General features: G+C 35.5%; 1 protein-coding gene across 2 annotated transcripts; it reads left to right on the forward strand.

Moving 5' to 3' along the window:
* Window positions 1-6,729: 6,729 nt before the first annotated feature.
* On the forward strand, window positions 6,730-15,215 carry LOC127788668 (RNA-binding motif protein 25). 2 transcript variants are annotated; one of them, XM_052317225.1, is made up of 7 exons: window positions 6,730-7,377; window positions 8,715-8,968; window positions 9,057-9,209; window positions 10,894-11,320; window positions 11,531-12,220; window positions 12,339-12,940; window positions 14,732-15,215. In XM_052317225.1, the coding sequence occupies exons 1-7, from the start codon at window positions 6,816-6,818 to the stop codon at window positions 14,981-14,983; spliced, it is 2,940 nt and encodes a 979-aa protein (XP_052173185.1). In that variant the 5' UTR covers window positions 6,730-6,815; the 3' UTR covers window positions 14,984-15,215. The 2 variants fall into 2 exon arrangements, with proteins under 2 accessions (XP_052173185.1, XP_052173187.1); XM_052317227.1 differs by lacking the exon at window positions 6,730-7,377 and adding an exon at window positions 7,393-8,411.
* Window positions 15,216-16,623: the final 1,408 nt, after the last annotated feature.

A 16,623-nucleotide genomic window follows, 5' to 3' on the forward strand; every position in this document is an offset into this window, starting at 1 on the left:
ATTGACAACAATAACCCTTGCTATCGCCGACAAATATAAGGAAAAAATAAAAGAGAGAGATACAAAATAGATCGTTGGCCCAACTAGTTTCTTCTCCTTTGAGCTTGTTAACAAACAAGAAAAAAATATGAGTTGTCAACATAGCTTTCCTAACCATGTTCATCGCAAGGCATTGACTATGGGTGTACAAAATTTCGGTATAACTAAAATAATTAAATTAAATCAATTGAAATTATTAATTAGGTTCAATTTTTGATAAAATTCGGATTGGTTCGATTTTATTTTTTTTGGGAAAACTTTGGTTAATCAGTTTCAGTTTGGTTTTTGGGTTGGAAATAATCAAACTGAGCGAAATTATAAAACTCCATTTTTTACCCAAGTGCATGCACTGAGAAAGAAAAAAATTTTATTTTGCATAAGTTAGAACTGAGAAGACCATTTGCCTTCTACTTTTCTCATTTCACCTTTATCCTTATTCGCAACTTCGCTTTCGACCTTCAATTGATGATCGTCGTCTCTGTTTCTTATCGACCGTTATCGGCTCCATCTTCCTTTTTGTTCTGCCCAATGACCCGCTAGTCAAACGAATAACTGAGTACTTTTGCCTTTCAACCTTCCTTCTGTTGTTGTCATTTTCGCCTTCACCTGTCAATGTCATCATCCCTATCTCTGTCTACTGCTTGTCGTTCTCATATTCCTCTTTGCTTCATCTAGCAACCCATAGATATGAGTTTTAGTTAGGGGTTTTAGTTGTTATTTTTTTTTTTTTTTTTTTTTGGGGGGGGGGGGTTTGGTTTTGTTGGTTTTTTCGGTTTGTTCAATCTTTTGCTTTGTTCGATTTTTTCAATTTTTTAAGTTTGTTCGATTTATTTGGTCAATTCGATTTTTATTCAATTTCTTTCGATTTTTGTTTTGTTTGATTTTTTAATTTGTTCAGTTGATTTGATTTGATTTGATTTTTTAAAGCAATTCAATTTTTTGGATTATTGAATTTCGATTGACTCAATACCCAAACTGATTGTTTGCACACCCCTTAACATTGACTATATATTTTTTTTCTTCATTTGTAGTAATCTCATTCTGTCTCTCTTTAAAATGGGGTTGTCAAACCCGAGGTTACAAACCTCAAATCAATTTCTCTCCTTACATATCTCACCACTCACATGCATAGTAAAATAGAAATAAAAAAATAATGAATAAATAAGAAAACAAGAAAAAGAATAAGAACCTTGTCAAACATATATTGTCCTTTTTATAAATACACACATAACTTTAATTTATGTTGTAATTCACTATACTTTAATTTTTGTCATTATAACCATTAAACTTTGATTTTTATTACGATTTAGTAATTTTTTATTTTTTATCTAATTTTATTAACGAAAACTAATATAATATATATTAATTCCACACAAATAAGAGGACCATATTAAAAAGTCACGTTATAAAGACAGATTTTAGGAATATACTTGATTTAAGCATCGGATCACATTATTGCTAGATGCATAAATTTTCTTAAGATTTTGTTCAACTTATTATTGAATTTATTTAATTTGTATTAGATATAATCCATTTGTAACCAAATGCTTTGCTAGGATTGTACTTTAGTTGTACTCTTTAATCAGACTTGTTCATAAAAAAAAAATTCTCCTACAGCCTTAGTCTATTTAGCGATAGTAAACTAAGGTCTATCATATTTAGACATACATCATGTCACTATAAAGCTGGATTTTAAAACTTTATATTTGATCCAATGAATAAGATAAATTGGCTCAAGGTGCCATCATTAAGTAGACCAAGTCTATGCAACAAATTATTTTGAATGAGACAACAAAATATTAGGCCACTAAGTGGAGCTTCAATATTTTTTAATTTGGACTTTGTTATATTTACAAATACATCATAAATATTAGGGTAAATTTCATAAATTACCCCATAACATTTGCCTAAATTACAAAAATGTCCCTAATATTTTTAGAAATGGCTATTTTACCTATGTATTTAAGATATTTTCTTTCAATGTATCTATTTTATCAATCATCTATTTCACTTCCCCTCATTCCCTTTTTATCTTTTTGTTATCCTCATGGTATCTCATATGACCAATGATGAATCACCAATTGTCAATTCCTTCATCAATGGTGGCTTCTTTATAAACAATTGCTAGTAGTAATGGTTTGGTGGTGATGGGACGACAATGGATACAAGGATAAGGGTGAGTCTCTCTTTCTCTTTTTTGTTTTCTTGTATATCCAAAGGTTGTGTTCAGATAAACTAAACCTAGATCAATGTTCAATTTCTTCAAACTAAGATCAATCCATGGTGTTGTTGTCAGAAATATAAGCAAACAAATTTGTATCGAGATGCCAAAGTTAGGGCAAAGCAACACAAAGAACGAGGTGATTTGATGAATGTCAAGAAATGAATGGCCAATCCGAGAGAAGTTCACCGTTGTCTAAATGAACTCATGCATTTTTTCTTTTTTGGAAAATGTTGATGGCTCAAGTAAGTAGCTATCATACTTGAAAAAGTAGCTCAAGGAATGGAACGAGATAGTGTTATAGTTGTCCAATGGAATAATTCCTTGTCTCAAAAAAGTCTTTTACAAGGCAGTAGATAGTCAGAAGGTAAGTAAGGATATCTCCTATGTAGGCTTTCTGATGCTTAAGTTAGATGTGGTCTATATGATGCTCGGAAGAAGCAAGTAAAATGTATGCTAAAACAACTTAAATTATTCGAAAGAAGTATAACATGTTTCTTTGGGAAAAACAAGCAACTAAAATACACAAGTGTGTGTCTGGATGTCGAAATGTATGAAATAATGTCCCCAAAATGTCGAGTTAGGGGGTATTTATACCCTTTCAAAGTTGGTGAGTATGACAAGGGGCACATGTGCATGAGAATACACGGTGTTGTCCCGGGTTAAGTATAGATCAAGCTTGGTGATAAACACCCCCTTGTGCATATGAGTAGTCCTTTGGGAGAATGAATGCATTTGTAAGGCGATCTGACATTGTGCGATATAGTGCATGATATAGTTGTCTAGAAGAAAGTCTCATTCGTTATTCTCCATGAGAATGGTTCGATTGGGTGTGCAGTGTTTGTTATACAATTTGTCAGTGCAAAAAAGTGAAAGACATGTTTCAAATGACTTGACTATCGAATAAAATACTCTTGGGGGAATGCACATTTTTCGGTAAAACTTCACCTTTTCCAAATGGGTATGCTACAACACGGGTTTAAAGACCTTCAAATCCTATATCAATTTGGGTTCAAGATCTTCAAGCCTAAATCGATCTAGGTATGAGCACCTTTGATTCTTTCTCCCTTATTTCTTGCCTCTTTGAGGGTCAAGTTTGAATAAACCAAACTTTGATATGGGTTCAAGATCTTCAAAAACAAATCAATATGGGTGCAAGATTAAATAATCTAATGCTCTCTCTCTCCTTCTCTTATTCGAAGGTTGGGTTTGATGAAACTGAACCTATGTTTTCTTTATTTCGGGTGGTTATAGTCTTTATTTGTTTTGGGTTCGATGGTTTAATTGAACTTAGAGCGTGTTTTTCGCTCTAGGTTTGTTTTGGGTTATTTGAACTTGTTGGCCGTGGTTACATCGTCGACCATCTATAATTTTAGTTTATTGTTGATATTTCTATAACAATCGTTGATGAAATATTATGTTGTGAATTTAGAAAATATTATAGGCATTTGTTAACAATAAGGGGTAAATGATACACATTTATTTTTCAAAATGCAATGGTAATGAGTTTTGTTTAAGTAAACCTACAAGGGTAGAGTGTAAATTTTACTCTAAATATTATGTCGATTTGATTGATTTCCTAACAATAATAATATATTACTAATAACATAATATTGTGTTATATGTGCAACAATAAAATGCGATATCAAGGCCATATAGTTAATAAATCAACTAGGATAATCAATAAGAACACTATTTTGAGTTGACAACATGAGAAGTTATTTTGAGTGAAAAAATAAGTTGGAAAAGAGGAAAGTGAAGCTTGTTGGAGCAAAGTTGTGACAACCAACTTCTACTTGATGGAAATATTATCAAAATAATTGTGAGAATTGAAAAAAATAGAAAGTTAGAAGATAAAATAAGGTGAAATAAAGCCAAAGGCTAAATTTTTGCCCTGAGATTATAGGCTAATATTATATCTAAAGGTTTAGAGCTTAATGCAAGATGAAAAATTAATGAAAAAGTATATCGAATAGTTTCTTAGAGCAATTTCAATGGACCACCAAATCCAGTGCTAATACCAATTTGGTGTTAAATTGCTCTTCAATGAATACACCATTTTTGTATTGGGCACAACTTACAATCACCAAATTTGGTATTATACTGTTCACCAACACCAAATTTTCTTTTTTATTTTATTTTCAATTTTCCCCCTCTTTATATAACTTCAAAACAATTTATTCCCTTTATATCATTTATCACTTTTATTATATTTGTATAATTTGATTAATAATTATAAATATAAATTAAATTGTTATAAAATATATATATCGATTAAAATATTTTATTAAGATCCATAAAATAAGTATAATATTAAATATATTTTAAAATATTTAATATATTTTATAAATACCATATTAATATAAAATGAACTAAGTTTGTTTATGTATATGAATTTTTTTATTTCAATAATTACTTGATAGAAAGAAAATATTCTTAATGCAAAAACTCAATAATATAATAAAAAGTAATAATATTTTCATTAACTTAAATTAAAAATACACGATGAAAATAGAAAAAAAGTTTAAAATAAAAAAACAACAACATGACTTAAAAATAAAATGCTTTATATTCTTAATTCTAAACTACTATAGTTTGTTTGGTTTAAAATATTAGTTGAAAAAATGAGATGGATAAATAATTAGATGGATAAAAAATTAGTTTGATAACAGTTGGGTGAAAATAATTAATTAAAAAAATAGTAAGAAAATTAATCAGAATAACATATTTTGTAACAAATTTTAAAAAATTATAAGTAATTTTTAATTTTTTTATAAAATGTGACTAATTATTTTTAATAATATTATGCTAAGTTAAATAAATTAATTAATATTTCTTAAATATTTATTTATAGAATATTATTTAAAGATTTTCTTTGCATTAATTTGGTATTTGCACGTTAGAGACAACACCAATTTGGTGTTGAAGAAATTATTGTAAATACTGTTGGACACCAAATTGGTGCTGGATTTACTGTCAAACGTTAGAGATACTTTTAGGTTGTCGTTGAGGTGTAACCTTGCTGGAACTACAACACAAATGGTTAGTTGTTATGTTAATGGGCTTAAAATGGTCATACAAGATTGAGTCTAGCTTGTAGTGGTCTTACAGAGTGAGTGATATATATTAACTTGCTCTCAAAGTTGAAACACAACTTGCATCGAAAAGTTTATAGTTGATAGTAACATTGGTGCATCAATAAGTAAGTTGGGAATGGATATAAGGAATTGAGGGTGACATTCTTGGTGAGGCATTACTCTTCCAAAGGTCATTACTTTCCCTTTTGTTCATCAATGATAATTGGTTGGGGATGAACATTTTTTAAACTAGATGCGCCGATGGAAAGTTATGTAATTTGATAATTGATAACAAGAGAATGAGAATTTAGTTTTTCGATAAATAGTAAATAAATTGAAATTGAAGATCAAAGAACATCCACAACCATGTCAAAATTTTTGGTTTATTAAACAAAATGAGATAGTTGTCTCATCAAAATGTCTTGTCAAATTTTCAGTTAGTTATTTTAAATAATCAGTTTATTGTGATGTTATTCCCATCTATGCTTGTTATATCATATTTGGCTAATATTGACAATACGACTAGTACACAATTCATTTGAAGATATTTAAATCCAAATCAATCTCAATTTGAGATCTAAGGGTTCGTCACTCTCTTATTTTCTCTTATTTTAATATTGGGTTCGAATAAACTAAACTTATAGATCATTTCGAGATTTTCAAACATATTTGAAGGTTCAATATGACTATTGTCAGTCTAATAACACACCAGATAAGACTTTACCATCATGGAATAACATTTTGCAAAAATATGAGGTGCTCAAACTTATCAACTAGTGAAGCACTTGTATTTATTTTAATAGATGGATCTCTCTCTATGCTTATATTATTCAAATTATTATATAATATTATAAAATATTTATATCAAATAATAATATCATAATATAATAGTAACAGTGAGTGTTTAATTAATTCACTTTGAGCCAAAATTAAAATTAATAAAAAGTTTGGATCGAATAAGGACGAGACTAAATCATACCATATTAGTTTAATTTAGTCAAATTTACATACACCATATATACATATTGCATATATGTGTTGTATGTATATAAGAATATATATAATAGTATATATATTGTTGTTTTCAAACCAAAATTAAAATTAGATTAGATTGGAAGAAAATGTCCACTCTAGTCTGATCCGGTATTTTGATCAAGATCAAAACTTGGACATCCCTAATAGTAATAGGAAAAAAATATTCCATATCATAGTAAATTCTATCAGGGCCCGGATCAGGTACAACCGTTGTGCAACTAAACAACAACTAATGGATGAGTAGGCAGAGAATAAGGCAATGAGGGAAGAACACGTCGTGGACTAGAGAAGGCGTACCGTATACCGCCAGGACAGGTTATTTATTGGTGCAATACACATGGACGCAACGAAAATGAAGTCGTATTTAGGGCACAACAGAAGCAGAATCAAAATTGCAAAGTCCGATCTCGTTGTTCAGCTGAATCTCAGCTAGCTCTCCTTCAATGGCGGATTCTCCGGCCACTCCGGCGAACACTGAATCCAATTCTCAGCCATCCGAACCCGAAAATCCACCCTCACAGTCGAACCAACCCGATGTCTCTCCACGCACCTCATTCGTACCGGCAAATCCTAATCCTACCTCTAACTCTAACCCTAACCCTAACCCTAATCCTACCCCTCCACCACCGCCAGCCAACGTAGCTCCAGCGCAGCCACCGGTAATTCAACCGTATGCGCTGCCGGCAGCGCCGTCGTTCCGCCCGGCTGTGCCGCCGGTTCCGGTCCCCTCCGCGCCTCAGTTCTCGCCCCTGCCCGTTCCCAATTATCAGAGCGCTGGCCATCCGAACCCCGGCGTTCAGCCACCGGGAGTGAGCCCCATGCCGAGCATGGTTCCCGGCGTTGTGAGCGGCGCGGGTTCGGTTGCGATGTCAGTGCCGCCGATGATGCCACCATATGGTGCCCCTGGCCAGCCTCCCAACCCTGCTCTCAGACCTTACATGCCGCTGCCCAGTGGTTATCCATCAATGCCAACTGCTGCTCCTCAGGGAACCATTCCTCCTCCGGGTGGGTATTTCCTTCTATGTTTCCCTTGTAATGTGAATATCTGTAGATTACTCGTATCAAATATCGCGGATTGAATCTCATCGCACTTGTTGAGTCTCATGCTTTTTGTTTTTTAATTGTTTTGATGAAAATTAATTTATTTTTCTTGTTTTGTGTTATGATTGTTGTTTGGTGATTATTTTGGCTGCAATGAGCTCTTGATTGTGCTATTGGCTTGGTCTGACACATAAAAGTGTTATGCATGCTATTTTTTTTCCCGTCCACTCTTGTGTATGTAGAGGTTAGAAGAGTGGTTTAATGTTAATGGATGGTATGGTTATATTACTGGAGTTAATACTCTTATGTAGCGAGGAAAAGTTTGGTTGAGAGGAGTTGGGGCTATTCGTGTTAGTTGGATAAGGGGTATCGATGACAGGATCTTTTCTCCTACAGTGTACTGACTGATTTCGATGAGAAAGCTTCGAAGGCTTCATATTGCTGTTCCTTAGAGACTATCCACCATACAACTTCTTTGTTGGTATGCACATTGCTTAGTTTCCTTGATTGTTTCTTTGTAATAGACATATACAAATTTATTGTTGCTCAAAACTGGCCTCAGAGATTTGAAATTGCACCACAAGGCATAGTTCCAGGTTGTCATGCTAAACAGCCTGGTTATGTCATGTTCATTTAGTAGGCTAATACCTGGTAGTCATAAAGATACTTCTCCTTTAATGCGCTCTCGATACTTGAATTGCGGCAGCAGATCATTAACAACTGAGTCGTCATTGCTTTTACATTCCCAAGGTATCACAATCTCTTCAATTACAGTATCTCTCCTCTCCCTCCCTCCCTGTGATTTTTTTTTTTTGTCGTTATTTGCGCATTGAGTTGTTAGCTGTTGGGATATGCAAAAATAGTGGACTACTAAATTTTGTTTTTATTTCGATTGCATTGGAGTTGATGAGATATTTGAAGTCTCATTTGTCGTATTTCACTTACAATCAATTCATGGGGTAGTTTGACATGGCTACTATTTCAACTGGATGCATAAGGTAAGTGTACCTGACATATCCATGTTTTTCTTTTATACTTGATGTTATTGTTTTAATGTCCCTTCAGGTTATTTCTTCCGGTGGTGAGTTTGCCATCCTGTGCTGCCATCTTTGTTATGCATTTAATATGTGGTAAAAGCTTTTAGTCATTATTGGGATATTGTTGCTAACATAGGCTTATTGTTGGGAAAGATTTTTGTGGTAATTTGTATACAGAACTGCTCCAATATTTGTATGAAAATAAACAAGATTCTGTAAACACGCTCTAATAAATTTGCATAGATATTTTTACTATTTTTGCAGGCATTCCTCGTTATCCCTCTCCATATGCGCCAATGGTAAGGCCAGCATTTCCTGCACGTCCCCCAGGTGCAATTGGCATTGTCCCGCCACTTTCACGGCCTCCAGTTCCTGGGATTCGGGGTCCTATTATTCCCCCTGTTGTGAGGCCAGTTACTATTCCCAGTGTCGCGCCAACAGAGAAACCCCAAACTACAGTGTATGTTGGCAAGATAGCCCCAACAGTAGAAAATGATTTCATTCTTTCTCTTCTTCAAGTGAGTTCAGCTTCCCTCCCATCTTTATCCCTTTCTTTTTCAGTTTGTTGTTCCATAATTCTTTTACTAAGCCTCTTGATTTGTGAAGCTTTGTGGACCTGTTAAGAACTGGAAACGTGTTCAAGATCCCACAAATGGAACTCCAAAAAGTTTTGGATTTTGTGAATTTGAGTCTGCTGAGGGAGTTCTCCGTGCTTTTAGGCTGCTGACTAAATTAAATGTTGATGGACAAGAGCTGTTGGTATGATTCAGAAACTTATTTACTTGTTCTCGTACTCCAAAACATTGTTTATCAACTTCCTTTGTATTTCTCTCTAACTTTTCACAATATGGGTATGTTATATGTTAATGTTGAAGCAATTGTTTTATTTCACTAGATTCAATACTGGTTAACGTAGCCTTGAATCCATTTTGATGTGCCTCTCTACATCTTGTATGTTAGTTAAAATTGTCAATTATGTTTCCCTCACGAGACTAATTTTCACTGTGTACTTTATCACTACTTGTGATTTATCAACCTTCTGTACAACACAGTGGTAAGGTTGGTAGCAATAATAAGGTTGCTTTTTTGCGGCAGGAACAGTGTTTTAAAAGGTGTTAAGTGCACTCAATTGCAAAGGCCTTCTAGAGCTTAAGTGTGAAGCACAAAGTGCAAGCATGGGCTCAATTGAAACAACACACAAATGTTAGAAAAAATAAAGAGATAATACAACAATTGCAACTAAATTACTAGGTTATACTGTCAAGACAAAAATTCATGTGAAAAGAGAATAAAAAAGGATTTTTTACTTCATTTTCAATGATTTAGTCTAAATTAAGGAAATCATATTCATCATTGGAGTTATAGGTCTCATCATCTTCCTCATCAGTAACATCTAATTGACTTGTTCAACGGCTGTGAACTAGAAGTCGAAATTGGTGTTCCAGGTGTTACATTACCTACTTTGCATCTAATATTAAATCTAGACTCTTCAGCTCTAGCTATATTAACAACACCCCATGTCCAAAAATCTTGACCAAAGGCTGAATCAATATCTTCTATAGCACTCCAAGATATTTATATAATAGATGTTTGGTGTATTGAAGGTGCACAATAAAAACTCTCTCTCTCTCTCTCCCCCACTCCCTCCCTCTTTTTTTTTTTTTTTAATACTGTAAAACAGTTAAAAAAGGGCCCTTAAGTTAAGCACACCTTGCATTTAACAAAATAGTGTGCGGTTTTAGTGCTTAAGCTGTGTTTTCTCATTTGCACTTTGCTTAGACAAGAAAAAAGCACTAGAACTGTGCTTTGCGCTTAAGCTCTCTTAAGTGTGCTTTTAACACCACTGGCAAGGAAAGTCATGGGTTAAGGTTTGACTGGTATTTGCTCTCAATACCAATTTGAGGTTTATAATGCAATTTTTTTCTCTTGCTTAGAATGGTTTAATTATTCCAAATCTAGTACTCTACTAACCTTGAAGCCCTCCATGTACTCCTTTTATCTCTTAAGGTACGAGTGCTTATTCTTGTAGTGCCTGACAACAGGAACTTGTAGTAGACAGAGGATATGCCTCAAGGAGCCTATTTTTTTGATGCATCTTGTTGTTACTTCTGTTTGAAATAACTGAGAGAGATAATATTATACAGTGCATTGCCAAATGCCAACCTTTGTTATATATTTATTGAAATATGAATTATAGAAGTCCACTACAATTCTACACTATGCAAAATGTTTATGCTAACTGTTTTTGGAATGTGCAGCCACCTTAAGGCTTATGATTTCCACAATGTTAGCTAGTGTCGGATCTGAGACTTGAGGGATTTTAACTGTTAGCATAACTGCTATCATCTATTGAGCTTAATTTCTGCAATTTGTCTTTGCTTGTAATCATTAATCTTGATCTTCCGCTTAAGTTGGATGTAACTTTGGTGCATGTTATTTGCAGATAAATGTTACCCAAGCAACAAAAGAGCATCTAAAGCGCTATGTTGAAAAGAAAGCTGAAAGCTCAAAAAAAGTCAGAGAGACTGAAACTGAAGGGACTGAGAAAGGGGATGAAAGTTTACGAAGTGCTGAGAAGAGTGAGGCTTCTAAGCCTTCTGCTGAGGGATCAAAGAAAGATGATAATGATTTGGGGAATGGAGAAAAAAATGACACTGCCTGCTTTAGCATTGTGACTGACGAAGATAGGGAAGCTGACCGAGAGGTGTCAGAGAAGCTTACAAGCATGATAGAAGAGAGGTTAAAGAACAAACCTCTCCCACCACCACCCCCGCCCCCACAACCAGCTGCTGATCCTTCAGGCAACTCGAACTCAGAGCAGCCGGCAAGATCCAAAGATGGAGACTCAGATGTGGATATAATGAGAAATGGTATGTCCTTTCATATATATAAAATTAACTGCAATATTTGGTCACTGAAATTTTGATTTTGATTGGGAAATAAAGTTATTATATGATGAGAATGACAATAAGAGCATAGGTTACTATCTCTGCCAGAAGTGGTATACTTTCTTCATAAGCAGTGAGGCCCATCTGACATGATCACTGCCCCCTTTCATCCACCCCCTCCCCTTCTTGCAGACGGAGCAGAGGATAAACATGACGACGAGATGACAAGTGAAAGCAAGCATACAAGTGAGCATGACAAACCTGAGACAAGCTCACCTGACAGGAGTAGACGAAGTGATAGGAGGAGCAGAGATAAGGAACGAGACCTGAAACGGGAGAAAGAAAGGGAACTTGAGAGATATGAAAGAGAAAGGGAACAGGAACGAGCTAGGAGAGAGAGGGAGAGAGAATATAAGAGCAAGGAAGATGAGCGTAGGTACAGGGCTCGTGTGAAAGAGTGGGAATCTAGGGAGAGAGAGAAAGAGTATTTGCGGAAGCTGGAGAAAGAGAAGGAGAAAGAAAGGGAATACAAGAGGAAGCGAGAAGTTGCAGAACATGAGCATGAAAGTGATGATGGTGATTCCAAAAGGAGGAAACACAAAAGTAGTGGGTCTGAGGAGAGAAAAAGAAGGTTACGGGAAAAGGAGGATGACTTGGCTGACAGACTTAAAGAAGAGGAGGAAGCTGCTGAGGCAAAGAGAAGAGCTGATGAGGAACTACAGCAGCAGAAACGGCGTGAGAAAGATGAACGAGAACTTTTTGCTGGTAATATAGCTAATGGAAGTGACAAGGCTGTGTCATTTGATGAAACTAATCTGGTGATCAAAGATAGCACTGTTGAACAGACTCATGACAATGAATCCGGTCATGGGAGCTATGTTGGTATGTTTTAGTACACTTTTTTTGCTTTTACTTGTTTCCTCTTTAGAGAGTTCTACATTCACTTTATTCCCCCCCCCCCCTTTTGGTGGTGAAATGTGTTTGTACTTCCACTTGACAGGTGGTGGGATTGTACAAAATGGCAATGGTGATGAATCTGTTGTGGGAAAAATTGCTTCCTCAGACATGCGGCAAAACGTTAATGTCCAGGCTAAAAAGTTGGGATTTGGTCTTGTAGGCTCAGGAAAAAGAACTTCTGTTCCCTCTGTTTTTAATGAAGAGGAAGACGAAGATGCACAAAAAGAGAAAAAAATGAGGCCTCTTGTTCCCATTGACTATTCAACTGAGGAACTGCAGGCTGTTCAATCTGGTCTTTCTGGTGCACTATCTCCAAATTTGGCTGCTGCAGCAGAATTTGCAAAACGTATCTCAAGCGTCACTCCCAAAGAAGACAGGCCTGATGTGGAAAAGGAAAGAAGCAGGCAGTCTCATGATAGGTCTAGCCAGCGGGATCGAGACCGGAATGATGACGAGACTAATCGTACGAGAGATGATAGTAGAAAGGAGACTTTTGAACGTGACAGGGATCGGGAGCAAGGATTGGTCAAAGCGAAAACCCCAGATAATAAGAAGCTTTTGGATGCAAAACAGTTGATTGATATGATACCGAAGACCAAGGATGAGTTGTTTTCATATGAAATTAACTGGGCTGTCTATGATAAGGTGAGTTTCTGTGCCTGTCCAATTTCTTTTTTTAATTACAAATATTGGGTGTGAAATTTTAAGGACAGATCTTTTCAAAAACTCTTGGAAGGGGAGTGGGAAAACTGGGCTGTGTATGCTAATGCATATAACTATACTTGTAGCGTTCTTTTCTTAATTTTTTTCCCCAAAGACTTAAAAGGAAGAATCCCGGAAAAATTTAATCTGTATAGGGTTTTATCATAATGTATATCTAACTCTGTTTTTCTATATATTGTTTGGCTTGGCTCATATTCATCAAAAGTTGCTTGGAAGTAGCGTCTAGTGACTGAAGATGCTAAAAGAAAAGAAAATGAGGTAAAAAATGAATAAAAAAATCCAGCCTGTTTTACCAGGAATTGGGCACTAGATTGCTCCAATTCTGATCTTACTGGAATTTCTGTTGCCTGGTTCAAATTTCAAACCAACAAAGCTGACCATTTCCACTGAAAATCATAAACTGGAAAGTTCCAAATGAACCGGTCATATTTAGATGGCCAGTCAGAGTACCTTGTAACAACTATTAGTCATCTCACTGGTCTAGAGTCTTCTAGCAGTCATGGATGTCTGTTGCCAGCCCCTTCTTGGCCTCCTGTCAATGGTACTTTGCTCCCCCCCTCTCCCTCCCTCCCTCCCTCCCTGTCTCTCTGTCTCACTCACACACACATTAGTACATGTAAAGCTTCAAATTTGGCTCTCTTTCCTTAGGTCATTACCTATTTCACTGGTTTTTCAATCCCCTCTCTCTCATACTTTAGTACATGTAAAGCTTCAAAATTGGCTCTCTTTCCTGAGATCATTACATGTTTCAGTGGTTTCTCAATCCCAAAGCCCCTTTTTCTTGGGTCTTGCCCGTGTCAGTCTTCACTTATTTGAATGGCAACAGTGATAGATCTAGTGGTGACCTTGAATGATGATGTGTGACTGCTTTGGACGATTTCTGCCTGAGAATTCAGTAGCTGGACTTTTTTTAAGGGAGCGGGGATGTGATTTTAAATTAAGGGTACTTCTGTCTTAAAATATTTTTAGTTTTTCTTTTGCTTTTCCACTACAGAAGTTTTAACAATATTGACAACTTGAATCCTCCTTAAGTTTGATTCTTGGTTTTCTATTTTACAATCAAATATTTATTTTCAGCTTTTAAATTTAATATCAAGATCACATGCAGCTTATAGATAATGTCTGTTGTACAGGTTTAACTTATCAGTTAGAACTGGGTGATAAATAAGTCTATCCTTCTGTCAGTGAGAATGACTGGAGAAACTAGCATTTTGTAGATCATGAACTTAAATGCATATATGTTTAGTTCTTTTGAGGATTGGTCAGGGAATTGAAGATAATTTCAGGCCTTTTGAATTTCTTTCTTTCTACCATGTACCACTAAATTTTTTCCTGTGAATTCAACCCACTTCATGACGAAATAATGCAAAATAAAATAGATCAAAGAAAAGAAAAAGGATGCTGCATTTCTAATGGAACTCTAACTAGCTGTTTGTAACTATGCATGCTAGCCAGTGAAATTCTAAACCATTGTTAGGGCAGTGAATGTGGCACCTGGTTGTGGGGGTTTTGGTTTGAGATTGGACTACTTTAATCTTTAAGCAGTTAATGAAGGGTACCCTTGATTTCCGGGGATACAACTTTCACAAAATATTCGGATAAGAACTGTTATTTAGTATCAATGGCTGATTTTTTTTTTAAACAGTCTCTTTATCTTCTCATGGTGAATGTATTCAAAGATAACCACATTGTTTTGTTTTGTAACTGTCACAGAACGAGCTTCATGATAGAATGAGACCTTGGATCTCTAAGAAGATAACAGAATTTTTGGGAGAGGAAGAGGCTACACTTGTGGATTACATTGTGTGCAGCACACAGGAACATGTGAAGGCATATGAAATGCTGGAGAGGCTTCAGTCTATCTTGGACGACGAAGCTGAAATGTTTGTGCTGAAGATGTGGAGGATGCTTATATTTGAGATTAAGAAGATAGAGACAGGACTCGCTTTGAGATCCAAAACCTGATGGAACTCAGGTAGATAAGCTCCCTTGTAACTCCAGAATTGTTTTTTGGCCTCTTGATAATTTCTTGCCTACCGCCTTACATTGTAGAAGAAAGCAGAATTTCTCATAATGCTTATTATTTTTTTTTTTTTATAATTTTTTGGCGTTTTTTCGCCATAGCTTGTAATGCTTAAATCATCCAAACTAGTCAGGTCACCGGTTAAAATCCATTGAGTTGCCCATTTGATATGCATGTCCCATGTTCTTGGAAGCATTATTTGGTGTCTGGGGGAGAAATTTCCTCGAGCATATTCAATTCTTGTACTTTAGGTTATTCTGTATGGTTACTTGTTTGTTCTGTCTGGTGATGGAAGGAATAGACTACACTTGTAACCGTGGAGATGAAGTTACAACCCCTTTTCATCCTGTGATTTTCTAGTCTAGTTTGATTTCCTGCTGTGGTCAAATCTGATCGAGTAGCATACAGCGAGCACCAAAAGTGTGGAGATTCTGCCAAAACTTGCTTATAATTTGGAGAAATACTCGTTAGCTAACCCGATGGAAGGTGAAACTTGGTTCTAATTTTGGTACGGAACTTAGGGATTGGATTTTTACTGAACAGTGTAAATCATATTCCCAGCCATGAGTATGATAGGAAAATGTAAGTGGCATTCTCACATGCAACAATGACAATGGACCATTTCATACCAATCTTTGGATTAGAGAGCTTCATCTGCTCAATAACCGTTGGATTACAATTTTCACTTGAACGTTATTAGCGTAGCTGCTTCTATTTCTGAGTGATGGATGCCATAGTGGACTTCTCAGTAACAGTTTGGTTTGATCCTGGGAAAGATAAGCTCTGCTGTCTGCTCGTCAGTCTTCCACGTTTGATGTTCCTAAGGTTCGATTTGGTGTCCGAATTTGTTTTGGCAGATTAATTCTTGAGTTGGTACTTGGTAGAGCCCCTGTTGCTTTTGGTTTCACCCAGAACCACCTGGTATGTTTTGGTGAGTATTCTGGTTGCATCATTACAAATGAACAATAATCACAAGCCTAAAGATTCTATTAGGTCTGGTTTGAGACACGACTTGGCAAATTTAAAAAATCTCTATTTATTATATACTACATATGTTTTAAGCCTTTGTTTTTATCTAAGTTTTTGTGTCACATTCTTTCACTACTGCACTATTAGTTTTCCATTAACTTGTGTATCTTTATTTCAAGTAATGTTCATATCTTCCAAATGTTAGTACTTAAAACGATACAGCAATGGTCTTATTATAGATATATAATATAACTTCTTTAGGTTTTGAAGTCACTTCGAATCAATCACCAATCACCTTTTTTTCCCTGCCATGATCGACCAATTAAGCTTCATATTCATGTGAAAAGATTTTCCTAGCATAGATAGATAGATTAGTTCTGCAAGCACCAAGGCAGATACTGAAAGCAGAAATCTGAGCTTAAACAAAGAGCGCACGGGAAATTGATTTAAGCACCGTACCAATTCTGCAAAATCTCTCCCAAAACTCTGAAACTGTTTCCTGCCCTATTTTGATGATCACAAATGGGTGGGAGCACGCATCGGATCAGCAGGTTTTGACGCATTGCACAACCAAATGCTGATTGCTATGATCGACCAGATCCACTCTTGGCAG

The sequence above is a fragment of the Diospyros lotus genome, chromosome 13 (genome assembly GCF_014633365.1).
Source record: "Diospyros lotus cultivar Yz01 chromosome 13, ASM1463336v1, whole genome shotgun sequence".
Classification (NCBI taxonomy): domain Eukaryota; kingdom Viridiplantae; phylum Streptophyta; class Magnoliopsida; order Ericales; family Ebenaceae; genus Diospyros; species Diospyros lotus.

Bases quoted from the DNA above. Each gene is read 5' to 3' on its own strand.
- LOC127788668 (XM_052317225.1), top strand. From the start codon at position 6,816: ATGGCGGATTCTCCGGCCACTCCGGCGAACACTGAATCCAATTCTCAG. The intron at 11,321-11,530 runs GTATGTCCTTTC...CCCTTCTTGCAG, and splicing joins TGTGGATATAATGAGAAATG to ACGGAGCAGAGGATAAACAT. The intron at 12,221-12,338 runs GTATGTTTTAGT...TCCACTTGACAG, and splicing joins CGGTCATGGGAGCTATGTTG to GTGGTGGGATTGTACAAAAT.